We start from the raw sequence: 12,597 nt of genomic DNA, 5'->3' as shown, positions 1-12,597 counted from the left end.
CAGTCCTGCCAGCCAGGCACTGCTATAAGAGCCCAGTCATGTAGAGAAACTTGCAAGTCACACTTTTCTTTCATATCACCAATGGCAGGGACTTACTTCACTTGATCCTGATCCAGGATGGCAAAAATCTCATGCAAAATAACCACTTGATGCACAGCATTATTATAGTATATATATATATATGTATATCGTACAATTGCAAGAATAGAGGAACATCACGTAGTCTACTAGAACTGCAGGTTCTGCACTGTTATATATATATATATATATATATATATATATATATATATATATATATATATATATATATATATATATATACATTTACAATAGGGCAGAAGGGTACGCGCGTGCAGGTCACAGCGCACATTTCTGTAGTAGGTTTACACCAATGCAACATGTAAGGACATGGCAGTATCAGTAACAATGAACCCTGCCTGCTAATGGCTGTCAAGTGCCCTACGAAGGTTCCAAGTAGTGCTGTGTACCTAAACCCGCATTTAGGTTCAGGTCTGGATTAAGTCCAGAGGTTTAGGTTCAGTTCCGGACTCGTAAGTCCGGACCTAAACCCATGGCATATACAAAATTGCATGTTGGCAACCTTGCAACGTTGTTTAGGCAAAACTTTGGCCACATAACAGGTAGAAAGATTTATTCCAGTTGGGCAACAGCTCATCCAAACACTGAAGTTTCATTCTCTCATTGTGTTGACAATCTAGGGCCTTGTAGTTGTATACTACAATCATGTACGTAGAGTTAAGATTACGTTGCACTCTCTGTTTCAAGAATGGATGTTATAATTAGACAGTGGGAAAATTTTGCATCCAGGAAAACTATGGTGCTCACAAAATTTTACCTGGTCTTGTGGTACTTTTGATTCAGTCCTTGACCACAAAAACAAATGCACGTACAAAACATTTTTCTCCAATTTAATTTTTGGCGAAGAAGCTCTGGATATAAAGGGGGGGGGGCTGGTCAGTCTAGCAAGCCTGAAACAGTGTTGTACCCGAGACTTGATAGCCTGATTAAATCACTTTATTTTTACGCCCAACATCCAGCCGCGTCCTGAAGGGGCTACTAAAGCCACGGACGGCAGACTTTGTGTTTCTGTAATTCCTGATTTTTTCACAATATTTCTATGTTCACTGTTTTCACTGTTGTTTCTGTACCGTGAACTTATCATAACAGTTAAAACAAATAATTCCTGAACTTTGTTTTTCCTGCACCTGCCACCACTGTGAATATGTAGTTCCGTGAACATGTCCATTTTTCTCAGACCTTGAAATTTTGGAACCATGAACTAGTGGTGCATACCTAAACCCACTTTTAGGTTCAGGTCTTTGGAAAGAAAAGGGGTATGTAAAACGGTCTTTTATGGTAATAAGTCCGGACTCGGTTCCTGACTTTTAGGTTTTTTTGGACTTGAACCTAAACATTTTTACAAGTCCGGATCCAAGTCCAGTGAACCGGTATGCAGCACTACCATGAACATAAAATGAATTACAGTACACAGACTACAGACTTGACAGCCATGCCCAGCCAAGGTTCGTAACGTATATCCTCAGTCACAGTCTGTCCTCAGACCACTCGAGAAAGCAGAAGCAAAAGTTGCAGCATTTTTTCCTGGTGCCAGGATTTGCCTGGACACGAAAGCGGGATGCACGTACAAGACATTATCGTAGTATAAACTTGCCTGCAAGACTTTGTCCTTGTATAGAACCACTGTGTCTCACTGAGACTGTTACAAAACGTTCACACACCTCTCCACAATAATGGTAACAAACACTGCTTGAATCTGTATCAATGGGATAGATACCAGAAACACATTATTGAGATAACATGTGGGTAGTGGCAAAGGCCTACCGCCCCACAAACAGTGGAAGAAATCGTGGGCAAACGTTGAACACAACTCAGTATAACCAAGACTCTTGGTGATCTAGTTTCCATTTTCTTTGCAGGTCAACTGGCTTGACTACATATAGGTCTATATCTTCTCTATATACTCTTAATTCTCTTCTGTCTTGTTCTGACTCTACTCTTCAGAATGTGGATGTCCGATCAGCACCATCTGTAAGGCAAGATATGATTGGTTGACAAACATGTCTGTAAGGCAGGATTTGATTGGTTGCTTGTTTGCAAAGACACATCTGTAAGGCAGGATTTGATTGGTTGCTTGTTAGCAAACACATCTGAAAGGCAAGATATGATTGGTTGCTTGTTACCAAATACATTTGTAAGGCAAGATTCGATTGGTTTCCTGTTAGTAAATACATTTTGTAAGGAGACATGATTGGTTGCTAGTTAGCAAACACAAAAATAAGTGTTGAAAACACAGAGATGACTTTAAGACAAGGCTTAGGAGACAAGGTTACAACTTTTAGTTTAACGGCTGTTGCTTACTTTAACTTTGATTCAACAGACTTGCAACACACACACACACCTTTTTAACATATTAGCAAGCCTAAGCCTAGATCATCACACTTCAATCTTGTGACAAGAAAGACTTCTGATCTAAATTTGTATGTCTTTTTATTACACATAGCGCATCAATGATAATAGACATCAGTTATGACATGCTGAGGCCACACCAATTTAATTTCTTGGTTAACGGATTTGCCTGCTTCATTTTTTTCTGATTTGCAAATAAAAATAAAAATTCAGAATCATCTGCAAAAAGCTCATATTTTGCTCTGAACAGTTGAAAACAATCCTTTTCATCCTAGTTGTTACACTTATTCCATCTTTCAATGCAATTCCATCTTTCAAAGTTCAAAATTCATTGTTTAAATTTTGAACCTTTTTGGGCCATAATAGGATGCCTAGGCCTGTTTTTATATTTATTCGCCCGCCATCATTTTTCTAGAGAAATCCGTTAACCAAGAAATTAAATTGGCGTGGCCTGAAAGTCCATTGCATACCTGCTAACGCATGTTCCGTCATGCTGAGACACAGGGACTCCAGTCGGTTGTTGATCTCTGTAGGATCTGCAGCCACCGAGTAGTCTGGGGGGGGGGGAAACAGGTCAGGATGAAAAACAAAATTGTCTTGAATCAGTGACTCTTTTTAAAGGTAAAAACACGTAACATCCGTGTCCATAATATCACCAGGGTCCAAAATATCGCCACCTTGAGAAATAGTGTGCTTAAAGATATTTTTACTGCAACATACCCTAGGTATGTACATTTGAGGTGTGCAGGAGTGCATACCAAAAGTATGTTGCAGTAAAAATATTTGATGTCTACTGTACATCTTGATGATGGAGTGACCTAGTCTCGTGTTCTCGCAAGACTAGATCACTCCGTGATCAAGATGTACAGTAGACATCGAAAATGAGGAGGTACGTCGCTGCTTTTACCTTTAAAAAGAGTCACTGATTGATGAATATACTACTAACTGATAATTCTACGTGACTTGATGAACCTCTTCAACAAAATTGTCTTGGGAGGAAGATGGCAACAGTACTACACTGTACATGTAATTACTATAACATGGGACACAATTTAGTCAATGGCTACAAGTTTGGACCAGTGGGAGGCAAGGAGGGAGTGCAGACAGAAACATCATTGAGGAATGCACATGCAAAACTGTATAACAGAACGTTAAAGTAAAAAATTAGACTATACAGCCACAGCAGACACTGCAACAAACTTACCAAGTTGAACACAGAGTGAGACTGACCCATGGAGTGGTCCTATTGTCTCTCGAGCCAACAAGGTAGCTTAAAGAGCCAACAAGGTAGCTTAGAGAGCCAACAAGGTAGCTTAAAGAGCCAACAAGGTAGCTTAAAGAGCCAAGAAGGTAGCTTAGAGAGCCAACAAGGTAGCTTAAAGAGCCAACAAGGTAGCTTAAAGAGCCAACAAGGTAGCTTAAAGAGCCAACAAGGTAGCTTAGAGAGCCAACAAGGTAGCTTAAAGAGCCAACAAGGTAGCTTAGAGAGCCAACAAGGTAGCTTAAAGAGCCAAGAAGGTAGATTAGAGAGCCAACAAGGTAGCTTAGAGAGCCAACAAGGTAGCTTAAAGAGCCAACAAGGTAGCTTAGAGAGTTGACTTTGATTTAGTGATCATTACCTTGTCTAGGAAACATGAAGGAGGGCTGTGATGGTCTGACGGGTGCCGACTTTGTTCTCTGTACTGTGGCGTGGGCTCTCTGCATCTGTACAGGGAATAATTATGAATGGTTTATTTCAACACTGTCGCAAACATGACAGCCAGAATGGCTGCATTGCGTTGTGACATGACAACAATTCAGTAAGAGACATATTCACATGTAAAACACTGAAGTAAAAACAATCAGAATAAAATCTGCCGGTTTATCAGATACATGTACTAGTAAGAAGAAGAATAGTTCGACAAATTAAAAAAACTTAACAGTGCAGCTATTGGGCATAATTGTCAGTTGATACAAATAGTCAAGGGCATACTAATGTCTCACTGTGGTTCAGAAGTTCAATCATGTATGGTAGGGAAATGGCACAGCAACACAACAAACCTTCAGCACTTCTCCATACAACAAACAAACAAACAAACAAACAAACAGACCTGCTCCTGCTTCTTGTAGGGTCCGTCGGTGGGGTTGCTCATCGTTTTCAGGTTAACAAACAAACAAACAAACCTGCTCTTGCTTCCTGTAGGGTCTGTCGGTGGGGTTGCTCATCGTTTTCAGGTTAACAAACAAACAAACAAACCTGCTCCTGCTCCCTGTAGGGTCGTTCTCAGGTTACCAAACAAACAAACAAACAAACAAACAAACAGACCTGCTCCTGCTTCCTGTAGGGTCCGTCGGTGGGGTTGCTCATCGTTTTCAGGTTAACAAACAAACAACAAAGAAACCTGCTCCTGCTCCCTGTAGGGTCGTTCTCAGGTTAACAAACAAACAAACAAACAAACAAACAAACAAACAAACAAACCTGCTCCTGCTTCCTGTAGGGTCCGTCGGTGGGGTTGCTCATCGTTCTCAGGTTGGCGGGGGGACCTCCTCCCATCATGCCCACCTTGCTGCCACCATAACTCTGTCGCCGCGGGAACTGGGGGCGTGGTCCTCGTTGCCCGGCAACAGAACCAGCTGTTGCGAAGGATCCGACCCCGCCGAACATACTGTAGGTGTTGGGGAAGGTGTTACCGTGCTGGGGGCCCCATCTGGGTAAGGGAGAGAGAGATTTTACATGTAGAGCTGGAGTTACTTAATATGTAAAAGTGAAGAAAGGTACCTTGGTACTGATGCAGTAAAAATACTACTCAGGACACGACATACCACCTGCGTATGCAGGTTAGAGAAGGTATAATTAGAGCTGTGCTGGTATTTCTGATGTATACCTGCACCTAACCTGCTCCAGTCCAAGTACACAAATATAGGAGTATGTGGATTTTCAATAACAGTACTGCATTAACTGTCACCAGCTTTGAAATATAAAAGAAACAATGGCAATTTTTTCTGAACAGTTTTTAGTATGATCTATACTTTCTAAATTCTAAGTGGTGCAGGTAAAATTTGAAAAAAGTATTTGGCATGTCTGGGTGCTGCCACGGTGGTTGGAAAGGTGTCCCTACCAGTATGTCCACCTGTTCAACCCTGCCTTCCATGTACATTTTGTATGTGGTAAATTGTAATAAATGAATAAATAAAATAATAAATTTCGAGCTGTGAACAAACACAGAAGACAGAGTGATAGGACAGCAGGCTATCATGAAAGTTCATCTGTGTTGGTAGTTACATGTTTAAAGTTAAAACTTTTGTTCCAACACAAAACATTCTCTCACCTAGAGCTTTCGATCAGTCACTCTGGTCTTCCTCAGTAGGCTGACCCAGTGAAGCTTGTCACGTGGCTACTTTGAAGTGTGACGTCAACACAGGGTCAAAGGTATCTGGTAGACGATGTCACGTGACAAGCTTCACCGGGTCAGTCTACTGAGGAAGACCAGAGTGACTGGTCAAAAGCTCTAGGTGAGAGAATGTTTTGTGTTGGAACAAAAGTTTTAACTTTCAACAGGACAGCAGGCTGTCTGTATCTGTATCTGTATCTGTATAGCCGGTATAACCACCTTTCAGCGTAACACACCAGCTTCGCAGGCACGCGGTAGCTGGCTATATTACACCGATCGACTTGTTACACCTAACCCTTTAACTTCTATCTCTAGACATTGTTTAAAGCTATCTATTGACAATGCCCCTACTGTACTTGGTGACGGTGAGTTCCACTCTGCGATAGTTCTAGGAAAGAATGAATTCTTGAACACCTCAATTCTTGGTTGACAACTCTGGTAGTTGAATGCATGGCTATTTCTTGTTCTCTTCTGGGCTGGTATTAGGTACTTAGTAGTTGGGACATCCACCAGTTTATTAGTCATTTTGTACATCATGCATAGTCTGGACATCTTTCTTCTGTCTTCCAGTGAGGTCCACTGTAGGTTTCTTTTTATTTCCGTGACACTAGCACCTCTTTCATAGTTTGCTCACCCTCTGGGCTGTCTCCCGCTGTCCATGCTGCTCCTTCTGGGGAAGTTTCTCAGCAGCTTCTGCACCTGCTGTTTCCATGACAACAGTCTCTTCTTCTGGGTGTTCGTGAACGCCTTGGATTTACAAAAAAAAAAGAGAAATAAATTTAATTTATTTTAAGTATGTAATTCAAGCTATAGCTAGCTTTAATTGTTGTGCATATAAGCAAGTAGGCCTACGTGTAGATTGTGTTAAGATTGTTATTGTTATACTGTTATTTAAGCTAATGTTGTTGTATATAATTGTAGCTATTAAGTTAACCTGTTAATTGATTATATTTCATCTTTTAAATGTAATGTTAAAGGACTCCAGGAAGACTAGTAAACAAACTTTGTATTACTAATGGAGATTCCTAATAAACATAAACATAAACATAATTATCATGAAAGTTTGTCTGAGTTGGTAGAAGTCATTGTGAAACTTTTCCTATAAATGGTAGGTGAAATTCTAGGTTCATTTCTGCCTAGCCCCACAACTGAGACTACCTGCAGGTTGTGCTCGTGTTAGTAACATGTGATCCGGTACATATAAACATAGGGAAAGAAAAGGACAATAAAGAAGGGAACAAAAATAACTGATTTTCTGTGAACAAAGGACAAGACAAGTGAATTACTATGTTAGTACTATTTACATAGATACAAGACATGATAGGGTAGGTATTGAATACACTTTCCCAGTAATGTGGCATGATGGTTTTAACAGCAGTGGCAAACTTGCCTGCACTTCAATACTATTCTGCTAGGGGGTGCAAATACAACAAGCTGTGCCCAAATATTCTACTCACCTCGTGGTTTAATGTTTTTTCTATGAGCTGCAAATACAGGTTCACATTCTCGTCATCCGGTCGAGAAACCAACAACTGTGTGCAAGCTGCAGAACAGAACAGAGGGACAGAAACATTGTCAATGTCAGAGCAATGGACCTATACCATTATTACGTCACAGTTTGTTTACAGCAATGAATGCCGGTCAATCGATGTTTATATTGTACAGGGGTGCGTAGCGCGGTGTGTGTTTGTGTAGCGTTAGCCTGATATAAGGCTTTTAATACAGTACTACTTTCGTCTAATGTCACAACTAAATCACCCATGCGGCATGTAATGCTGTGTCAACACAACTAGACACAGCAAAAATTAGACATACCTGACTTTGAAATGATCTTTATTCTTTAACTGACCGTTCTAGAATGTTCTTTAGAACAGGTAAACAAACTGTGACGTAATAATGGTATAGGTCCATTGATAAATGAAATGCTAACCTCTGACCAGGCCAATGACATGATTTGTTGATGTCTGTCACCATGGTGACTGGTGTTGGGTTACATAATGTTGCAAACTTCATGGTCTGCTCTGCTCCTGTCACCATATACTAGTAGTACATGTATGTGAATATGTTTGAGTAAGAATTAACAGGGCAGACCATGTCCGAAGGTAAACATTATGCATTTGCTTTGCAAATGTTACTTCTCTAGTGTTTTGTTTAAGTTAATGTTTTATAAACTGCCCTACCTTTCCCCATGACCCTTGTGAACTGCCCCGGCAGGTCCCCCTCAGGGATGGGCGCCGTGGTCGACTCGCCGTCTGTCGTGGCGGCCGGGGAGGGCGGGGGGGACTTCTCCTCGCCCCCTCGTCTGCGGAGGAGGGGGAGTCTGCCAGGGGGGTGTAAGGCTTGATGGGGGTGATGAGCATGGACTTCAGCTCCAGCAGGGCGCTCCGCAGGTTCCCCAGCTCAAGGATGTCCTAAAGGGGACAACGGACAACAGTTAGTTTACTGAACTTGAAATTAAACATGAACTTTTAATTTTAACAATTGTTGCTTTCGCAACAATGACAGTGCTGAGACTGTCACTTTTTAATTCTACCTTCTCAGAGCGGTCACTTTCACTCTTCACTTTCTCCACACTATCACTTTCGCTTTTCACTTTCATCTTCTAGGTGCCATCACTTTTACTTTTTACTTTCATATTCTGTGATCACTTCCACTTTTCACTTTCTCCATCTGATCACTTTCACTAAACATGCAATCACTTTCACTTTTTACTTTCACCTTCTTCACGTACATGATCACTTTCACTTTTCACTCTCACTTTCATTTTTACCTTCTTCACACAATCACTTTCACCTTTCACTCTCACTTTTCATCTTCTCCATGTGATCACTTTCACTTTTACCCTCTCCATGCAGTCACTTTCACTTTTCATCTTCTCTATGTGATCACTTTCACTTTTCATCTTCTCCACACGATCACTTTGACTTTTCACTTTCCCTCCCACCTTCTCGAGCTGCTGCAGGACGGTCTGCCTCTCCTTGAGTTTCTGGATGCTGAGGACGATCTTGTGCCTGGCTCCCTTGGTGACTCCCTGCTGCTCCAGCTGCTCCTCCGTCAGGTTCATCATCTCCTCGTACGTCAGCTGCGAGAACAGCGGCGCGTACTTGTGCAGGCGCAGGCTCTTCAACCACGCCGGCACGTCTGCAGGAGAACAGGAGCAAGCGAGGGAAGGAAAGAGAGAGGCGGTGAACGAGACGTCGGGCTGCCTACTGTATTCCCACCAGTGCTGGGCTGTTCCAACCTTCAGCACACACCCCACGACAGTGTTCCAAACTTTGGTGATGACACGTACAGTGTACATACCCCCACTGGATCACAACACCACATGAACTAAACACTGCACAAAATCCACCTTTTCAGCACACTGTTGTTGGCCTCTTCTTCTTCTTCAGCACACTGTAAAGCATGCGTAAAGGTACGTTTCTTTCCTCTTTCCCTACCTTTACGTATACTTTAAGGTGTGCTGAAAGATGAGAATTTTGTGCAGTGGAAAAAAGTTGTTCATACAAACAAGAGGACTGACTTCTGATCAGTTCTGGGGGTTTACAACATGGATCATCACATCTGGGGATTGTGTTTTTTTTATTTTCTTTAATTTTCTCAAGGGGGGGGGTGTGGGAAGGTAAGGGGAGCCCAAGGTTTGTGATGTGGAGAACAAGGGAACTTTCTCAGCTTTGCTGTGGATACATGAAGTTGGAATATCATGAAAGCACATCTGTGTTGGTAGTTACATGTTTACAGTTAAAACTTTAGATCCAACACAAAAAGTTTTCTCACCTAGAGCTTTCGACCAGTCACTCTGGTCTTCCTCAGAAGACTGACCCTGTGAGGCTTGTCACATGGCTTCTTTGAAGTGTGACCTCAACACTAGGCCAAAGGTATCTGGTACATTGAACCACGACGGGGGCCGACATCGTCTACCAGATACCTTTGACCCAGTGTTGACGTCACACTTCAAAGAAGTCACGTGACAACCTTCACTGGGTCAGTCTACTGAGGAAGACCAGAGTGACTGGTCAAAAGCTCTAAGTGAGAGAATTTTTGTGTTGGAGCTAAAGTTTTAACTGTAAACGTGAAGTTGTAATGTTAACCCTCTTTGTAAGTGGTCATTATTCTTGTCGTTCTACTGATATGTACAAAATGTAGCATGATTGTTGAAAGCACAAATGTTAGAGGGTTTGAGAACTGAGCAACAGAACAAGCTCTGTAAAACTCTAGGTCGTTCTGTTAGAAGGAATCAAAGAGAGACAAACGAGAAATTCATTATTCTCTTCACAATGAAGTGGGAAGATTAGAATTGAACATCAACTGAAGCGATTGCAATTGGACAAAACATGGTTAGAAAATCAAGTGTATCTAACTGGGGGTGGGGGCGATTTTAAATGTGACAGGAGAAATAGGAACTTACAAAGGTATGTCAATGAAGGTTATACATCCAGGCAATGAGATACACAAGAACGCTGTTACTCGAGTAACCGTATAGATTGTCAAAATCCACCCAGTTGCTTGAGTAACAGTTTTCTTGCGAAACCTTGTTAAATTTTTACAACACAAAGACCAAACTAACAGTGCCTGAACAGTTATGATTTCCAACACATGATGAACAGCCTTACTAGATTGTTCCCTTGTTCTCCACTAACGTCCCACTATTATTTTTACCTTGTGATTGCAGCCTATTCTCATGTTGAGAGAAGTATGGTGAATAGTTGTGCTGCCAGGGCCTTTTCAGCCAGGTGGGGACATCTATGTGTGAGAAACAACGTACAGCAACGTCAGACATTGTGAGGTCGTGTGGCATAGCGGCAGCATGCTCGACTCGGAACCAAGAGGTCCCGGATTCGAGTCCTGCCATGCCACCGATCTTGTGCCCAAGGGAAAGGCACTTTACACAACTTTCCTGAGTATTGTCTTTTCCAGTATTCGTCCTCTGCGTTGGTGGCGGCATAAAATACATTAAGTTGATATAACTTGAGTGTGCTGTCACCATGTCTAGTCATGAAATGTTGGAATACATTAAAAAAATGTCAGACACATTGCAGACACGCTGCTCACCGATCTCTTACCTGTAATACTTTATCTATCTGCTCAGTCACCAGGATTGTTATCATGAAAGTTCATCTGTGTTGGTAGTTACATGTTTAGAGTTAAAACTTTAGATCCAACACAAAAAGTTTTCTCACCTAGAGCTTTCGACCAGTCACTCTGGTCTTTCTCAGTGTGTTGACGTCACACTTCAAAGAAGCCACGTGACAAGCCTCTCTGGGTCAGTCTACTGAGGAAGACCAGAATGACTGGTCGAAAGCTCTAGGTGAGAAAACTTCTTTGTGTTGGATCTTAAGTTTTAACTCTAAACACCATGATTGTTTTATTGAGTACTCACACAATCTGGCAGTCAACAGACAAGTATTAAAAACCTTGTAACATTTTAACCCGTCAAAATTAAAATAGTAGCATGTTTAAAGACGGAGTTAAAAAAAAAGATCCAATGTAAAAAGAGTTTTATATGTACCTATACGCACTAACTCTTTTTACAAAGATACATGTGGTTATAGTTATATCATAATATATATCACCTTCACATTGTTTAGAAACAAAATGATAAATTCTGTGTTTTTTTATCTACATAATCTTTTAGCATATAAAGTCTTGGTTTTAATCTCGTTCTTCCTAAATCATTATCATTTATCCCTTTGCTTGGAATTTGTCTTAAGTTAAAGCAATGAAAGTCTTGATCAATCAGTCCCTTACATGTATTACACAGAAACGTTGTGAATCACAGGTATGAATCTGTATTTGTATAACCATGGAGGTAAAAAAGTTTACCTCCATGGTATAACCGACCTAGCTAGGATTTAATTTTAGCGTAGTGGTACTGGCTGCATGTCAAGGGAGTGAAGCGACTGAGAGGGGGGATGGGGCTGAGCTTTTAAAAAATTGAGCTAAAAAAGGGGCCATTTGAGTGATACCCAAAGGGAAAAAATGTTATTTCTAAGGTATGTACAATGTATCCTTGATTGGTAATTTTTCACGTTTGATCTGGCATTCTTGAACAAAGAAATACAGTCACAATGCCCCTATGCTGTATTGAAAATTTAGCGTCAAAATTATAGTGTAGGGGGGAAATTTAGCGTAGGGGGCCCCTATGCTACTTCGCGCTAGCTAGAACTCTGATAACACACCAGCTTCGCAGGCATGTGGCACGGTGGCAGCTGGCTACATCCCACTGAACACCCAACCCTTGAACATCTAACTCTAGACATTATGTTTAAAGCTACCTAATGATGATGCCCCACTGTACTTGGTGACAGCGAGTTCCACTATGCGATAGTTCTAGGAAAGAATGAGTTTTTGAACACCCCAACCCTTGGTTGATAACTCTGGTACTTGAAGGCATGACTATTTCTTGTTCTTTTCTGAGCTGGTATTAGGATTGAGCCCTTGGTTTTGTTGGTCTGTGCAGTTTAGTCATAGTCTGCTCAGACTGACTGACATATATTAGGTACTTCAAGTACTTGGTACGTCTGTTTATTAGTCATTTTGTACATCAGGTATAGTCTGGAATCAATACCCTTATGAGGAACTAGAGTTAGGCCCGATTTAGACTAGAAACGGTATACCGTTTCGAAACGGTACAAAACGTTTTGCCACAGAAAACGGTTCGTCTTTAGACACAGGGGCGGAAGTGTTTCGGGCCGCCCGTGGCGCAGGATGTTTCTGACCCACAGTGACCTATGATGACCTCCCCGAACCACTTCTACGGTTTGCCTCATTGGCCTTA

At 41.5% G+C, this 12,597-nt stretch overlaps 1 protein-coding gene across 2 annotated transcripts in view; it reads right to left on the bottom strand.

Moving 5' to 3' along the window:
* Nucleotides 1-1,415: 1,415 nt before the first annotated feature.
* LOC109487959 (protein Smaug homolog 1-like) overlaps nucleotides 1,416-12,597 on the bottom strand; it is a 27,697-nt gene continuing 16,515 nt past the window's right edge. Inside the window, exons 2-10 of one of the 2 annotated variants that reach the window (XR_002141294.1) lie at nucleotides 10,479-10,562; nucleotides 8,764-8,960; nucleotides 8,000-8,230; nucleotides 7,277-7,362; nucleotides 6,454-6,566; nucleotides 4,907-5,135; nucleotides 4,068-4,152; nucleotides 2,919-3,002; nucleotides 1,416-2,068 (exon numbers count right to left, since the gene is read on the bottom strand). Coding sequence is in view for 1 of the 2 variants with exons in the window: in XM_019792080.1 (XP_019647639.1) it covers nucleotides 2,040-2,068; nucleotides 2,919-3,002; nucleotides 4,068-4,152; nucleotides 4,907-5,135; nucleotides 6,454-6,566; nucleotides 7,277-7,362; nucleotides 8,000-8,009 (636 nt within the window). In the remaining variant the exon portion in view is untranslated. Of the gene's footprint in view, nucleotides 2,069-2,918; nucleotides 3,003-4,067; nucleotides 4,153-4,906; nucleotides 5,136-6,453; nucleotides 6,567-7,276; nucleotides 7,363-7,999; nucleotides 8,231-8,763; nucleotides 8,961-10,478; nucleotides 10,563-12,597 lie in introns of those variants that run through there. The other variant, XM_019792080.1, reaches the window with a different exon arrangement.

The sequence above is a fragment of the Branchiostoma belcheri genome, unplaced genomic scaffold (assembly GCF_001625305.1).
Source record: "Branchiostoma belcheri isolate BF01 breed outbred unplaced genomic scaffold, Haploidv18h27 scaffold90, whole genome shotgun sequence".
In the NCBI taxonomy this organism is placed as follows: Eukaryota; Metazoa; Chordata; class Leptocardii; order Amphioxiformes; family Branchiostomatidae; genus Branchiostoma; species Branchiostoma belcheri.
This window is presented reverse-complemented; position numbering and strand designations above follow the sequence as displayed.